At 44.6% G+C, this 15,236-nt stretch overlaps 1 protein-coding gene across 2 annotated transcripts in view; it reads left to right on the top strand.

Moving 5' to 3' along the window:
• LOC139578900 (catenin alpha-2-like) overlaps window positions 1–15,236 on the top strand; it is a 707,491-nt gene that overhangs the window by 75,222 nt on the left and 617,033 nt on the right. For both annotated transcript variants that reach the window (XM_071407028.1, XM_071407029.1), the window contains exon 2: window positions 9,610–9,719. In XM_071407028.1, coding sequence (XP_071263129.1) covers window positions 9,618–9,719 — 102 coding nt within the window. In that variant the 5' untranslated portion in view covers window positions 9,610–9,617. The remainder of the gene's footprint in view (window positions 1–9,609; window positions 9,720–15,236) is intronic.

Below are 15,236 nucleotides of genomic sequence, written 5' to 3'. Positions count from 1 at the left end.
GGGAACTGGAAAATGGGTCATTCTATCCTTTTGGGTTTCAGGGGGATTTAAATAACAAAAAAAAACACAACAAATTTAAAAAAAGCTCCAAATAGCTCCACACTCTCACCAAATATTCTCGGATTACTCAGATACGTGCAGAGGTTCACTTGGTTGGCTACTCTCGAATACAGTACATTTTCACACGCATGCACGCTCTTATGCACGTATGCACACACACACACACACACACAGACAGATGTATGATCTTAATTTGATTCCTCTTTTGTTGCTGAAAATGTTCCTGTGCAAACCTGTAGTATATTTGATTTTGAAAAAGGGAAAAATTTTGACTTTGAAATTTCAGACTTGCTTTTTCCTTGACGAAAAATGTTACAACCCCTATAAAAATGTCCATAAATTATAATCCACATTTTAATTCCAATTTCCTTTTGCTGCAGGATTATTTTTCAGCTGTAGAAAACTGGCTCAAATTAAGATCCTTCATCTGTATTGGCATTTGACATGGATTCACACACGTGCGAACGCAAACACTCGTACACATACGCATGCACACACAGACTCTTTACGTGCAGCGTAGAGATGAGAGAGTAAAGAGTAGGAGATGACAAGAAGCCAGTATTTGAGCTGAGCACTTCTCCTCTCTGAGCCAGAGCAGGGTAAACCCATCAAAGAGAAGACCCTGACTTATCTTGGTCCAAAGACCATCTCCGACTACCCTCCACATTGGGCTCCCGAGTGACGCAGTGGTCTAAGACACTGCATCTCAGTGCAAGAGGCGTCACTGCAGTACCTGGTTTGAATCCAGGCTTCATCACATCCGGCCATGATTGGGAGTCCCATAGGGCGGTGCATAATTGGCCCAGCGTCGTCCGGGTTTGGCCGGGGTAGGCCGTCATTGTAAATAAGAATTTGTTCTTAACTGACTTGCCTAATTAAATAAAGGTAAAATAAAATGTAAAAAATCCCAATCATCAGGGGCCCTACAGCAGTAGGTGTGTGTCTTCTCTCTCCTCTCTACAGTACTCTCAGGAGAGTGAAACTGAGAGGGTTACTCCCGTTCAGGGCTGATTGTTCCCCATCTCTCTCTCTGTTTCTAATCCTCTCCTCTGCCATCAAGCCAATCAGGCCAACAACCTGGAGAGGACACACACACGAACACTCTCTCTCTCTCTCTCTCTCTCTCTCTCTCTCTCTCTCTCTCTCTCTCTCTCTCTCTCTCTCTCTCTCTCTCTCTCTCTCTCTCTCTCTCTCTCTCTCTCTCTCTCTCTCTCTCTCTCTCTGATCTCTCTCTCTCTCTCTTCTGTCCTCTCTGAAAGTAATGGCCACTTTTCAGTTCATGATTCGAGTATGAATTCATCTCTTGAACTGATTGGATTAGAATGGCGTGAACTAAATTGATTCTCAGTGTTTCTCACACCATAGTTGCCCATTCCCAGTTGTTGTTTTCACAAACACAAACATGATTCATTTTGGCCTGTGTTTAATTAAAGGGATAGTGAACCTAAATGACAAAATTACATGATGGTTCCTTCCCCCATAAGCAGTCTATGGACACGGTAAGATAGCAATCCATGCTTTGGTTTTGTTTACCTGGCCACTGTCTCCCATGAGTGAATCACGACACTTCAGAGTGAAGGGCCTAATGATGCTAATCACACTGACCTGTTCCCACGTGTGAGTGGCTCCTCGCTACTTTGAGGCAGCGGTGCCTCTATGACCATCCTCTGTCTGTTGGTCTTTGACTGCATGTGTTTCTATTTCTGTTTGTTTACTTATTGTTTGTTGTTTGTTTACGTGTGGTTGCTTTAAGGAAGGGTTGTGGGGCCGAGACAAGTGCTCGCCTGCTAGACAGAGCTCAGGTTCTCTCTCTCTTATCTCTCTCTCTCTCTCTCTCTCTGTCTCTCTCACACACACACACACACACACACACACACACACACACACACACACACACACACACACACACACACACACACACACACACACACACACACACACACACACACACACACACACACACACACACACACACATACACACACACACACACACACACACACACACCCTCTCTCACTTTGTGCCTCTCTCCTCTACTCTTCTCCTCTCGCGTGGCTCGTCTGAACATGAGTTGTAGCTCATTAGAAAAGTGGAATAGTAAATGATTTGGCTCACTGGGGGCGCTCTGCTCCACGCACACTGCTCTGCTTCACTGTCAGACTCTCACACACACTCTCCTTCCCTCTCTCTCTCCCTTCCTCAGTGCAAGCCTGTGTGTGTGTGTGCGCGTGTGTACTCAGTGTTTGTGACTGAAAGGACTGTGGTGTGTGTGTGTGCATGTGTGTGCATGTGTGTGTGTGTGCATTTGTTTTCTCTACAATATTATGCGTCTTAGGTTACAATGTTTGAGAGGTGTAGATACAGATGTAGGATCTTAATTTGATCACTCTTTCGTTGCTGAGAATTTTGCTTCATAGCAGGAAATCCAAACTTGTTGTGTTCGAGGTTTAAAAATGCTTCTAAAGTTTGGAATTTCCACTTTAAAGGGTAAAATGTATCAACCCGAAAACCTCCTGCAAAAAAATCTATTTATTCAAGTCTGCATAATAATTCACATTTCCTGTTGCCGCAGGAGTATTTTCCTGCTGTAGTAAACTGCCTCAAATTAAGATCCTACATCTGTGTTGGGAAATTGAGGGTTGCATTACATTTGAAATGTTATATCCACATAACCATCAATAACCATTACTGCCTATGATCAACTGCAATTTCACGATCTTCAATCTGCAGATATGTTAAAAAATAAATAAATCTGTGATTTGTGAGTCAGCCAAGGCAATTCAAGAGGAAAACATGTTTGCTCTACAATATGCATCTTAGCTTACAATGTTTAAGAGGTGTAGATATTGGGTGAATTAAGGGTTACATTACATTGGAAATGTTATATCCACATAACCATCCATACAAATAGCTGTCTATGACCATCAGATGGAATTTCACACTCTTCCCTCTGCAAATATTTTTCAAGATATTTCCTGTGAGTCAGCCAAGGCAATTCAAGAGAAAATATGCTTCGCTCCTTCTTGGCTCGTTCTTTTGCTGTCAACACCTGCTGTTTGTGTGAACAATACTCCTCCGTTTTTGGAATATCACAAAAGCACGGCAGTGGTTAGCCATCTAGGCAGAGAGAGAGAGAGAGAGAGAGAGAGAGAGAGAGAGAGAGAGAGAGAGAGAGAGAGAGAGAGAGAGAGAGAGAGAGAGAGAGAGAGAGAGAGAGAGGGAGAGAGAGAGAGAGAGAGAGAGAGAGAGAGAGAGAGAGAGAGAGAGAGAGAGAGAGAGAGAGAGAGAGAGAGAGAGAGAGAGAGAGAGAGAGAGAGTGGGTGGGTGGGTGTACCCGAAGAGAGAGAGACAAACAGAGAAAGAGAGAAAGAGATTGAGAGAGACAGAGCGTATACAAAGAGTTGGCTTGGATGTCGGAACAATAATAACAAATGTGTTGTAGTGAAGACATGTCAGCGTTTCAGCCATCTTGGCAGCGTGGAGCCTTCATCTGATAACAGCATTATGTGAATACATCCACTGATGGGGCGGTGTTGGTGACATTACAGTGGCATAATCCACTGCCAACAATGAGCTATGTCACATCAGTTGCCAGCAGGACATTCTCTAGGCCTGTTCTCTGTAGGGTGAATATGTGTGTGTGTGTGTGTTTGTGTGTGTGTGTGTGTGTGCGTGTGTGTGTGTGTGTGTGTGTGTGTGTGTGTGTGTGTGTGTGTGTGTGTGTGTGTGTGTGTGTGTGTGTGTGTGTGTGTGTGTGTGTGTGTGTGTGTGTGTGTGTGTGTGTGTGTGTGTGTGCAGGCTCTCTTCTCATGAGCATCATAATTGTTCTCTCTCGACCATGGCATAAATGATTAGCAGCTTCAGTGACAATAGACTTTGAAATTCCCATCCCAACCCCCAACAGTTGTCATTATCTTCCTTCTCCTACAGTTGTTGTGTTCAGAGCTGAAACTGACATATTATTGTTTAGAAAAGGTGGAGGTTGGCCGCTTTTATACTGTTGGTCTGTGTGTGTGTGTGTGTGTGGGGGGCAGAGACAAAATATACTGAACAAAAATATAAGCGCAACATGTACTGTGTTGGTCCCGTGTTTCATGATCTGAAATAAAAAAATCCCAGAAATGTTCCATAAGCACGAAAAGCTTATTTCTCTCAAATTTTGAGCACAAATTTCTTTACATCCATTTTAGTGAGCATTTCTACTTTGCCAAGATAATCCATCCTCCTGACAGGTGTGACATATCAAGAAGCTGATTAAACAGCGTGATTATTACACAGGTGCTCCTTGTGCTGGGGACAATAAAAGGCCACTCTAAAATGTGGAGTTTTATCACACAACACAATACCACAAATGTCTCAAGTTTTGAGGGAGCGTGCAATTGGCATGCTGACTGCAGGAATGTCCACCAGAGCAGATAATTGTATGTTCATGTATCTACCATAACCTGCCTCTAATGTTGTTTTAGAGAATTTGGCTGTGTGTCCAACCGGCCTCACCACCACATACCACGTGTAAACACGCCAGCCCAGGACCTCCACATCTGGCTTCTTCACCTGCGGGATCGTCTGAGACCAGCCACCCGGACAGCTGATGAAACTGAGGATTATTGCTGTCTGTAATAAAGCCCTTTTGTAGGGAAAACCCCATTTTGATAGGCTGGGCCTGGCTCCCTAGATGTTGGCCCTGGCTCCCAAGTAGGTGGGCCTATGCCCTCCCAGGCCCACCCATGGCTGTGCCCCGATCCAGTCATGTGAAATCCACAGATTAGGGCCTCATTAATTTATTCCATTTGACTGATATCCTTATATTAACTGTAACTAAGTAAAATATTTGAAATTGTTGCATGTTGAGTTTATACGTTTGTTCAGTATACATCCTTAGTTCTCCTGAACCACTTCAATATCCTTAGTTTAGCTTAACACCATCTCTAACTCAATCTTTTGTTCCACTTCATACCTTTTCATACCTCCTCATAGTGTCACGTTCCTGACCTTATTTTCCTTTGTTTTACTTTGTTTAGTTGGTCAGGACGTGAGCTGGGTGGGTAGTCTATGTTATGTGTTTCTATGTTGGGTGAAATGTGGTGCCTGATATGGTTCTCAATTAGGGGCAGGTGTTTGACGTTTCCTCTAATTGAGAACCATATTAAGGTAGGCTGTTCTCACTGTTTGTTTGTGGGTGATTGTTCCTGTGTCTGTGTCTACCACACGGGACTGTTTCGTGTTTTCGTTCGTTTGTGTAGTCTGTACCTGTTCGTGCGTTCTTCGTGTATATGTAAGTTCTCAAGTTCAGGTCTGTCTACGTCGTTTGTTGTTTTGTAGTTTGTTTAAGAGTTTTACCGTCTTCGTCTGTCTGTAAATAAATTCATTATGTCTTCATTCAACGCTGCGTTTTGGTCCGACCCTTACTCCTCCTCCTCATCTGAGGAGGAGGCATTAGACAGCCGTTACACATAGCAACCTCTTCCGTTACTTAATACAGGCCTCATAGTCAAGCGTTACATATGACTTCAAAGTAACGCATTGTGTAGCCTAGGGAGTGCGTCCCAAAATGGCACCCTGTTCCCTATATAGTGCACTACATTTAACCAGAGCCAGGGTCCTGGTCAAAAGTAATGCACTATATATGGAATAAAGTGCCATTTGGGACGGATCCATCGACAAGCTCCATCTCTCTCGCTGTTGCCATGGCGTCAACAGTTGCCTAAGCTACAGGTGTTGGTACTTTTCTTTTTCTCCCTCTCTCCTTTCTTCCTCTCCTCCGGGGTATTTCTGGAGAAGAAGAGAAAGGAATACGCCCCCTTGACATTTCCTAAGTGTCCAAAGCCGTTAGTAATTCCACGGACGGATATAGGATTATTGTTCGTTGTCTTCCACTGTCTTAGGTTGTACTTGAATGTGTCTATCTGTATGAAATGGTACCGCCCGCGGGAATAGAGAGGGGAGCTGAGGACAAAGTTTGAGTGATGTCTGTTAAGTAGCAAGTAGAATGTGTGCGCTATAACGCAATGCTACTTCCACATCGGTATTTTCTTTCCCGGTGTATTTTCCTAGTTGATCAATGGCATAGTTTGCAATTAGAGGCATTTTTCATTCGGCTTGCTCTGTTTTGGCTGCCAGCGGCCGTTAATTGGGAGATCTAACGTCAGGGGGAAATACATACAATTTCTGGTCTTCTCATTTGTTCTCTATCTCTTATTTTCACTTGCATGTGGGGTTCCCTGTACTATCAATTACGACATGGGTTGGTCTAAGCTAGTAGAGAACCGGGGGACCATTTAATGCAAAAAAATACCGGATATCTTCGCTGGTGCGTGGACATCGACTGTAAGGCAAAAATCGTCTGGAGGAGCGGTTGCATTCATTTGCTCTAAGTTAGCTTCACCCAATGAACCTCTCGCCGACTGTAAACATACATTACGTCTGATGTTTGTTCCACAAATGTCAGTGAATGTCAGAGAAATGTCAGCGAGGGCACACTTTACTCTGCTGTACGTGTGTGTATGTGTGTCCGTGCGACTCTGTGTGTGTGTGTGTGTGTGTGTGTGCAGTCTGTCTGAACTCATCCTCACTGCAAAGGACACTTATTTTGGGTTTTAATTCCAGGAGTTTGTAAAGGCCTACATGTATTTTGGGCAATTCCTACGACATTTTCAAAATAAACACTTTACTTCCATGACTCTCCTTTCTGTGTGGGAAGAGCCACTCAATTAGGCTTCTTACAATGCAGAGTATACAATGTGTTTCTTGTTCATGTGATACCGTTTGAAATATTCCTAATTTAGGCTCGTAGGCAAGATGTTGTCTTTGTAGGTGTAGACTTCATGTGGAGCATATTTAACTACTATAGAAGAGAATGAGAGCTTAATGCGGACCAGTCTTCCCAGAGACTTTATTCACCCCCAGCCTTGTTTTAGAAGCCCATAGTCCAGAACCGTCAATTTCCCTCAAACCCCCCTGTCCACCAGACAGAGACACTGGACCCCCGCCCACATGCCCCAGCTGGCAACATTGGACTGGAGTGTTGCTTAGCTTCACGTCCCCATGGCAATGGCAGCCCTCCTCCCTCCTCTGCCCCTCTCCATCCTTCTGCCGTTGGACTCTATCGACCCCAAATAACCCCAGTGAGTCAGATCCCCCTACTGACAATAGTATAATCTATAGGAGGAGGCCCACAACACAAGCATATGTCAGGGTTTAGACTTTGCCTCTGTGTGTGTGTGTGTGTGTGTGTGTGTGTGTGTGTGTGTGTGTGTGTGTGTGTGTGTGTGTGTGTGTGTGTGTGTGTGTGTGTGTGTGTGTGTGTGTGTGTGTGTGTGTACAGCCACATCTGTGTGTAGCGTGGTATTACTCATTGGAATTATAGGTAGCTAATTTGTTAACAGAACCGATTTGAATTAGACTTAATTTAAATGTGAGTGGTACTTCTCGCCTCAGCTATATACCCCTAAGGGTTTTTTCAACGGTGATCATTGGAATTCCACTTAGTTCCGTACTTTTCAACTCACCTCAGTCGAACTTCTCTCTCTCTTTCTCTCTCATATTTCCAAATGGATCCCTGCCTGTGTCTCCGCCTCAGTTTCCTGCCTTAATCAGAGACTCACCTGCATATATTAGCTCTGTTCTTCAAAGCCACTGCTCAAGCTTTGTACCCACATATGTTTTTAGTAATCAGAATCCCACCGAAAAGGAATGATAGAGACCGAGAGACAAATCTAGGCCAACACACTCTTCTGAATGACAATCAGGTTTGAAGGCAGTAGGCATAAACAGTGCGAGGTGTCCCTGACTCACATTCAAGCCTTAATAAAAAAAACACTTCAACACAACACCATTAAAGAATCTCAGCACAGACTCTTCCATTCTAGTTAACGTGGAAGTGTCTTTACTGGGAATCTTTAACTGCCGAGGGTGGAGTTCACAGGAGGTCGGTGGCAACTTAATCGGGGAGAATGGGCTCGTGGCAATGAAGTGGAATGGTATCAAACAGATCAAATAGATGACTCCTTTCCAGACGTTATTATGAGCTGTCCTCCCCTCAGCGGCCTCCACGGGTGGAGATACGAGTGGTGTAGTAGCCCTTTAATGCAATCAGTGGGCTTTTGCCTGATTTGTTTGGTCATTTACATGTATTTTTCCACTAAGGTGGTGCACTGGCCCTTTACTTGTGTTAGTGGACCGACATGGACCTCTGTAGTGTGGGGGGGGGGGGATATTTTTTTTTCTTCAGTATCTTGCTTTGTCAAAAATAGGTAGTTGTATAATTAACAACGGTATCTTGGAGGATTCAATAGTTTGGATTTGTAAGAGTTGTTGCACTGTCCCTTTCTCTGCGATCGTCATTCTAAATGGAATCCAGAAAGAACAAAACCCTGCCCTCAAACATTTATATCAAAAGGTGCAAAATGATGGTCAAAGACACAAAACATAAACATCAAATTAAAAAATAAAAATCTTGATCAAATAACATGGAAAACAACCACTTTTTTTGTGCAGTATTAATTTACTGTTATTGCAAACCACTTAATGTAAATACATTACTGTATAGTACATAGGCTGGTCATCGAGGTTTGTACCTTCCATCACCAAGAAGAAAAGCAATCCACAATACAGTCATTGAGTACATTGAGACATCATGTGGCTTGTGGTGTGATCATGTGGCTCAGTTGGTAGAGCATGGCGCTTGCAATGCTAGGGTTGTTGGTTCGATTCCCATGGGGACACTGTATGCACTCACTACTGTAAGTTGCTCTGGATAAGAGTGTCGTACTAAAATGGAAAAAGGAATGAATAGACCATTTCTGTTTTCACATAGATATAAGATCAATTTGCAAAGTATCTCAAACTGGAAAACATATGTCAAGCAAGTGTTTTTTTAATATTCCACAGATATCAGATTAACTGTTTCGTACAGATAATTATCAGACTCGAGTTATAAATGCTGGTAAACACTCAAATACATTTCGTTTGAATGTTTTCACAAAGGTATTGCACTGGGTCAACTAGTCCTGGATTAGTGGAACGATTTAGACGTCTTCGGCGCTGGCAATTCTTTTTGCTAAAGGCTATGGCAGAGACTCTCTGGTCCATGCCCAGCTTCGCAGAAATAGGAAGAAGTTTAAAGTCTCCATTGTTCCCCCAGTTTTGATCCTTATTGGCTGAACTGGGGTAGGGTTGATATGCTTCTCTTTCAAGTGTTTTTTGAGGCGCTTGCCACCATCCCGCTAGTCTCCTCTGTCCGAAATACTTTTATGTCTCTCCCCGTCGAAAAGGAAACGCGGAGCTCTAAAGCGACTCCACCAAAACTTCTCCGTTAAGTTCCCCCCGCTCTCTAATCCATCCCTCTTTTAAACTGCTGCCGATGGTGCGTGAAGTGTCACTGCCTAGGAATAGAGGGGGACATAAAACGGGGCATTCTTTGAAAAATCCCTTGTGGCTGAAAGAACAAGCTTATACATACAGCCTCTCTCTTTCTCTCTCTCTCTCTCTGTTTTGCCTCTAACCAAATACGTGGGTTTTTCTAACTTGTCTCTCTATTTGTTCCTCCAGCAGAGACCATGACCACCGCTACGTCCCCCATCCTGTTGAAATGGGACCCCAAGAGTCTGGAGATCCGCACCCTGACTGTGGAGCGGCTGCTGGAGCCCCTGGTCACACAGGTAGGGACACATAGCTTTAGCAGAGGCTTTAGCTCACCGGGCTAACATAGTCGTTGGGGGTAACGGAGGTGGTTCAGCGAACCGCGACGGTGTGACGAGTAACTGTGCTGCCTAAACTGTAGCCTGGGCTTCACCTGTCTTGCGGTGCGCACCCGAAGACCTTGGTGTAAACCCAGCTGGTCACTTACTCACTGGTTATAGCTAGCGACGAGGTAGGACGCTTTCTGCTTTTACTGGTAATAAAGTCACTGGTTATAAAATCTAAGCTATACTGTGGTTGGACCAACCGAGTCATCTGGCTAGTGAGAGACAATTTTATCAGAGGTGGTACCGCGAACCACGATCTTGTGATGAGTAACCTTGCCTGGGCTGCTGCCCAGGATTTAGCTCGTTGGGATAACGCAGTCTTGTGATGAGTAACCTTGCCTGGGCTGCTGCCTAGGCTTCAGCTCGTTGGGCTAACGCAGTCTTGTGATGAGTAACCTTGCCTGGGCTGCTGCCTAGGCTTCAGCTCATTGGGCTAACGCAGTCTTGTGATGAGTAACCTTGCCTGGGCTGCTGCCTACGCTTCAGCTCGTTGGGCTAACGCAGTCTTGTGATGAGTAACCTTGCCTGGGCTGCTGCCTAGGCTTCAGCTCGTTGGGCTAACAGTCTCGTGGTGCACAGGAGACTTGGGATCAAACCCAGCCAAACACACACTCGCTGGTTATAGCGGACAACAAAGCTGACAACATTCTGGAATGACTAGCAGAGAGACTAGCAGGCAGAGAGATTCTGTACGGAAAAGGCTTCAAAAGATAAAAGTTATTCTTTCCATTCCCGGGAAACTAGCGTGCTTAGCAACCGCTTCTCTAAGACAACTTTGATAAACCTGCAGCGTCAGGGCACGCAGCAGGTAGCAACACACACACACACACACACACACACACACACACACACACACACACACACACACACACACACACACACACACACACACACACACACACACACACACACACACACACACACACACACACACACTGTCCGCATCTGTTTTGAAAATGCTAGACTTTGCTAGACTGTTTAGCCTTGTATTCTACAACCCCTTAACTCCAGCTTCCCCTTGAGAGTTTTGGAGGTATCGATTCTACACTTCTTGCCAGCTTCGGTCTGCCCCATTGTATCGAGCATCATTTCTGTTCTCTTTAATCTCTGCTGTTGCTTTTACTTCTGGGTTAGTGACGGACGGTTCTGGCGTCCCCGGACGACTGGCTTAACAAACAAGCAACAACAGCCAAACAGATGCGATCTTTAAAGCATGACTTGATGTGTGAGACAATAGCGAATGGAATTTGATTTCCTTCTGAGGCACTGAGATATGTTGTTATTCCAAAGAAAGCAAAAAGTTTCGGACAAGTGTGCGGGTATTAGCCTGTATTCTGTGATGAAGCAAAATGATCCAGAACTTGTAGCTTGTAGTGCTGTGTAGCAATTGGTTGCTTGTCAAACGACAGTTCATTAGTATTCCTAGTGTGTATGTGCTGGTTGTTTTGTGGTGACGATGGCAAGGACAGTTGAAAGTCATCGGCAGTTCTTTGATTAACATTGTATTGCAAACCCACACCCTGTCTAACACACGCACGTACCCACGCGCACACACACACAGTCAGTGTTGCTCGAGTTTGGTCAGCAGAACGTGATGTGGCTGAGGGCTGGGCTTCCCATAGGAGGCCCCCACGCTGGGAGGCACATGGCAGACACCACACTGATTGGAACAGAGATAATACACCACACGCACACTACTCTGAGATGAGAGAGTCAGCTTTTGTTTGTCTAGCCTATTTGTGGATGAGAGAGACATTAGTGTGTGTGTCTATGAACACTGGGAGTGGAGCATTGCCCTCTTCCTCTCGCTGCTGTGCGAGCGGAGCATATCTCTCTCTCTCTCTCTCTCTCTCTCTCTCTGTTCCCCATCTCTCTCTCTGTTTCTAATCCTCTCCTCTGCCATCAAGCCCATCAGGCCAACAACCTGGAGAGGACACACACACGAACACTCTCTCTCTCTCTCTCTCTCTCTCTCTCTCTCTCTCTCTCTCTCTCTCTCTCTCTCTCTCTCTCTCTCTCTCTCTCTCTCTCTCTCTCTCTCTCTCTCTCTCTCTCTCTCTCTCTCTCTCTCTCTCTCTCTCTCTCTCTCTCTCGTGTGAGGCCAACTTAGTAGGATAGCGAATGGAGCGGAGCATCTCTCTCTCTCTCTCTCTCTCTCTCTCGAGCGTGAGGCCAACTTGCCTGGTTCACTGTACTGCAGCTCAACAGTGTAGTAAAATATGAAACTGCTATACTTCATCTATTACACGACCACATAGTTCATGAAGGCAGCCGGTCTCCAAAGAGTGCGCAGCAGCTGGAAACGCTAAAATCACAGCTCAAAGGAGACAACAAGGAGATTTGATTTGAAATAGAGGAGAGGAAACATTTTCGCTAAGACAAAGCCTGTGTGATTGATTTGGTTCATTTCAGGCGCTTTTTTCCCCCCATATGTTTCCTACTCTTCCGCCCATTTTTATATTTGCCAGGGATGATAGAATTTATTTTTTGTGAAATGTGAACTTTTTTTTGTCGCGTCCTGTGACAACTATCTGTCAAGCGGTTGTCTCATCCGTACCGTGGCGCTTCAACGAGAAGAGGAAAGGGAAACAGACAGGGAAAGAGAAGACGGAGGAGCAAAGAAGAGTAGCGGGTGAAGAAGTAAAGGAGGGTAAAGGAGAGATGAGAGAATGTTTTTGGCTTGTATTGGCTGTGCAGGTGAGACAGTAGATGTATCTACGGGTGTACACAGCCTATTTTGGGTTAACAGTTTAGTGAGGAAGGCAGATGGATGTACAGTTGAAGTCGGAAGTTTACATACACTCAGGTTGGAGTCATTAAAACTCGTTTTTCAACCACTCCACACATTTCTTGTTAACAAACTATAGTTTTGGCAAGTCGGTTAGGACATCTACTTCGTGCATGACACAAGTAATTTTTCCAACAATTGTTTACAGACAGATTATTTCACTTATAATTCACTGTATCACAATTGCAGTGGGTCAGACGTTTACATACACTAAGTTGACTGTGCCTTTAAACAGCTTGGAAAATTCCAGAAAATTATGTCATGTCTTTAGAAGCTTCTGATAGGCTAATTGACATCCTTTGAGTCAATTGGAGGTCTACCTGTGGATGTATTTCAAGGCCTACCTTCAAACTCAGTGCCTCTTTGCTTGACATCATGGAAAAATCTTAAGAAGTCAGGTAAGATCTCAGAAAAAAAATGGTAAACCTCCACAAGTCTGGTTCATGCTTGGGAGCAATTTCCAAACGCCTGAAGTTACCACGTTCATCTGTACAAACAATAGTACGCAAGTATAAACACCATGGGACCACGCAGCCGTCATAAAGCTCAGGAAGGAGACGCGTTCTGTCTCCTAGAGATGAAGGTACTTTGGTGCGAAAAGTGCAAATCAATCCCAGAACAACAGCAAAGGACCTTGTGAAGATGCTGGAGGGAACAGGTACAAAAGTATCTATATCCACAGTAAAACGAGTCCTATATCGACGTAACCTGAAAGGCTGCTCAGCAAGGAAGAAGCCACTGCTCCTATACCGCCATAAAAAAGCCAGACTACGGTTTGCAACTGCACATGAGGACAAAGATCATACTTTTTGGAGACATGTCCTCTGGTCTGATGAAACAAAAATAGCACTGTTTGGCCATAATGACCCTTATGTTTGGAGGAAAAAGGGAGAGGCTTGCAAGCCGAAGAACACATCCCAACCGTGAAGAACGGGGTGGCAGCATCATGTTCTGGGGGTGCTTTGCTGCAGGAGGGACTGGTGCGCTTCACAAAATAGATGGCATCATGAGGAGGACAATTATTTAACCTTGGTTGCAAATCGGTCTTCCAAATGGACAATGACCCAAAGCATACTTCCAAAGTTGTGGCAAAATGGCTTAAGGACAACAAAGTCAAGGTATTGGAGTGAACATCACAAAGCCCTGACCTCAATCCCTTAGAGAATGTGTGGGCAGAACTGAAAAAGCGTGTGTGAGCAAGGAGGCCTAAAAACCTGACTCAGTTACACCAGCTCTGTCAGGAGGAATGGGCCAAAATCCACCCAACTTTTTGTTGGAAGCTTGTGGAAGGCTAGACGAAACGTTTGACCCAAGTTAAACAATTTAAAGGCAATTCTACCAAATACTAATTTAGTGTATGTAAACTTCTGCTCCACTGGGAATGTGATGAAAGAAATAAAAGCTGAAATAAATCATTCTCTCTACTATTATTCTGACATTTCACATTCTTAAAATAAAGTGGTGATCCTAACTGACCTAAGACAGGGAATTTTTACTAGAATTAAATGTCAGGAATTGTGATACACTGAGTTTAAATGTATTTGGCTAAGGTGTATGTAAACTTCCGACTTCAACTGTACTAGTTTACATATTATGGGCTAGTTTAGGGTTGTTCCCATATTTGTTTATTAGCCTTATTTACAGTAGTTGCATCAACGAAGTGATCTGAAATCACACTCAAGGCCTGTGAAATCAAATGCTGCCAAAATTCCAACTTTTTCAAATGTCATGGCCTCCAACAGAGATCAGTCGTTAGCACTCACTCCAAAGTAGACCTCTAAAGCTTTACCAGTGATTCAACTTTAGAACTCATTCTGCTTCATCTTTTATCTGAGAGACTGCGCGCACTTCACATTTGATTAACTTCAGCCATCTGTAACTTCGACCTTCAAGAAACTTCGGTGTTGAAATTCAAGTGCCACTTTCCGTGTATTCACACTACCGTTGAGTTTAATAGACCGTACGTTCAAAATATTTTCTCTGGGCTTCAATCTCAGGCAGGTCAAGTTAAATAAATGACTGAAATCAATGTGTGAATGGATGGATGGACAGTGTCTTTGTGAATAGACTTAGAATGGCATTGACAGGGATGAGTTGGCTCAGCTTCTTGCTAGCTAGCGAGGAGCGCTAGTTTAAGCAGAGAGAGCTAATCACACTCTCTCTTTTTCTCTCTCACACACACACACACACACACACACACACACACACACACACACACACACACACACACACACACACACACACACACACACACACACACACACACACACACACACACACACACACAACACACACACACACACACACACACGTCAGGCTCATCTCTACGGGTAACCAAGCGGTGCTGCCACCCAGGAGCACACAGGGATCCAAAGGGTTCATCTCCTCCTTGGCTAGCCGGGGGGGAAAAGGCCAGGTGGAGTCATGCTTGAGCACAGATGCCCTTTTGTCCGCCTCGGCCACCGTGGAAGGTCTGTTACCACTCTGAGGAAGAGAGAGAGAGAAGTGTGTAAGTGTGTGTGTGCAAGTGTGCAAGTGTGTGTGGATTGCAAGTTCACACTCGCGCACGGTCTGGATCACGACCCTGTCACGTCTGAGCAGCGATGGTGTGGTTCTGCTTCCTTGCCTCGTCTGTTTTGGGC

Source organism: Salvelinus alpinus, chromosome 6 (genome assembly GCF_045679555.1).
Source record: "Salvelinus alpinus chromosome 6, SLU_Salpinus.1, whole genome shotgun sequence".
Taxonomy (NCBI): domain Eukaryota; kingdom Metazoa; phylum Chordata; class Actinopteri; order Salmoniformes; family Salmonidae; genus Salvelinus; species Salvelinus alpinus.
This window is presented reverse-complemented; position numbering and strand designations above follow the sequence as displayed.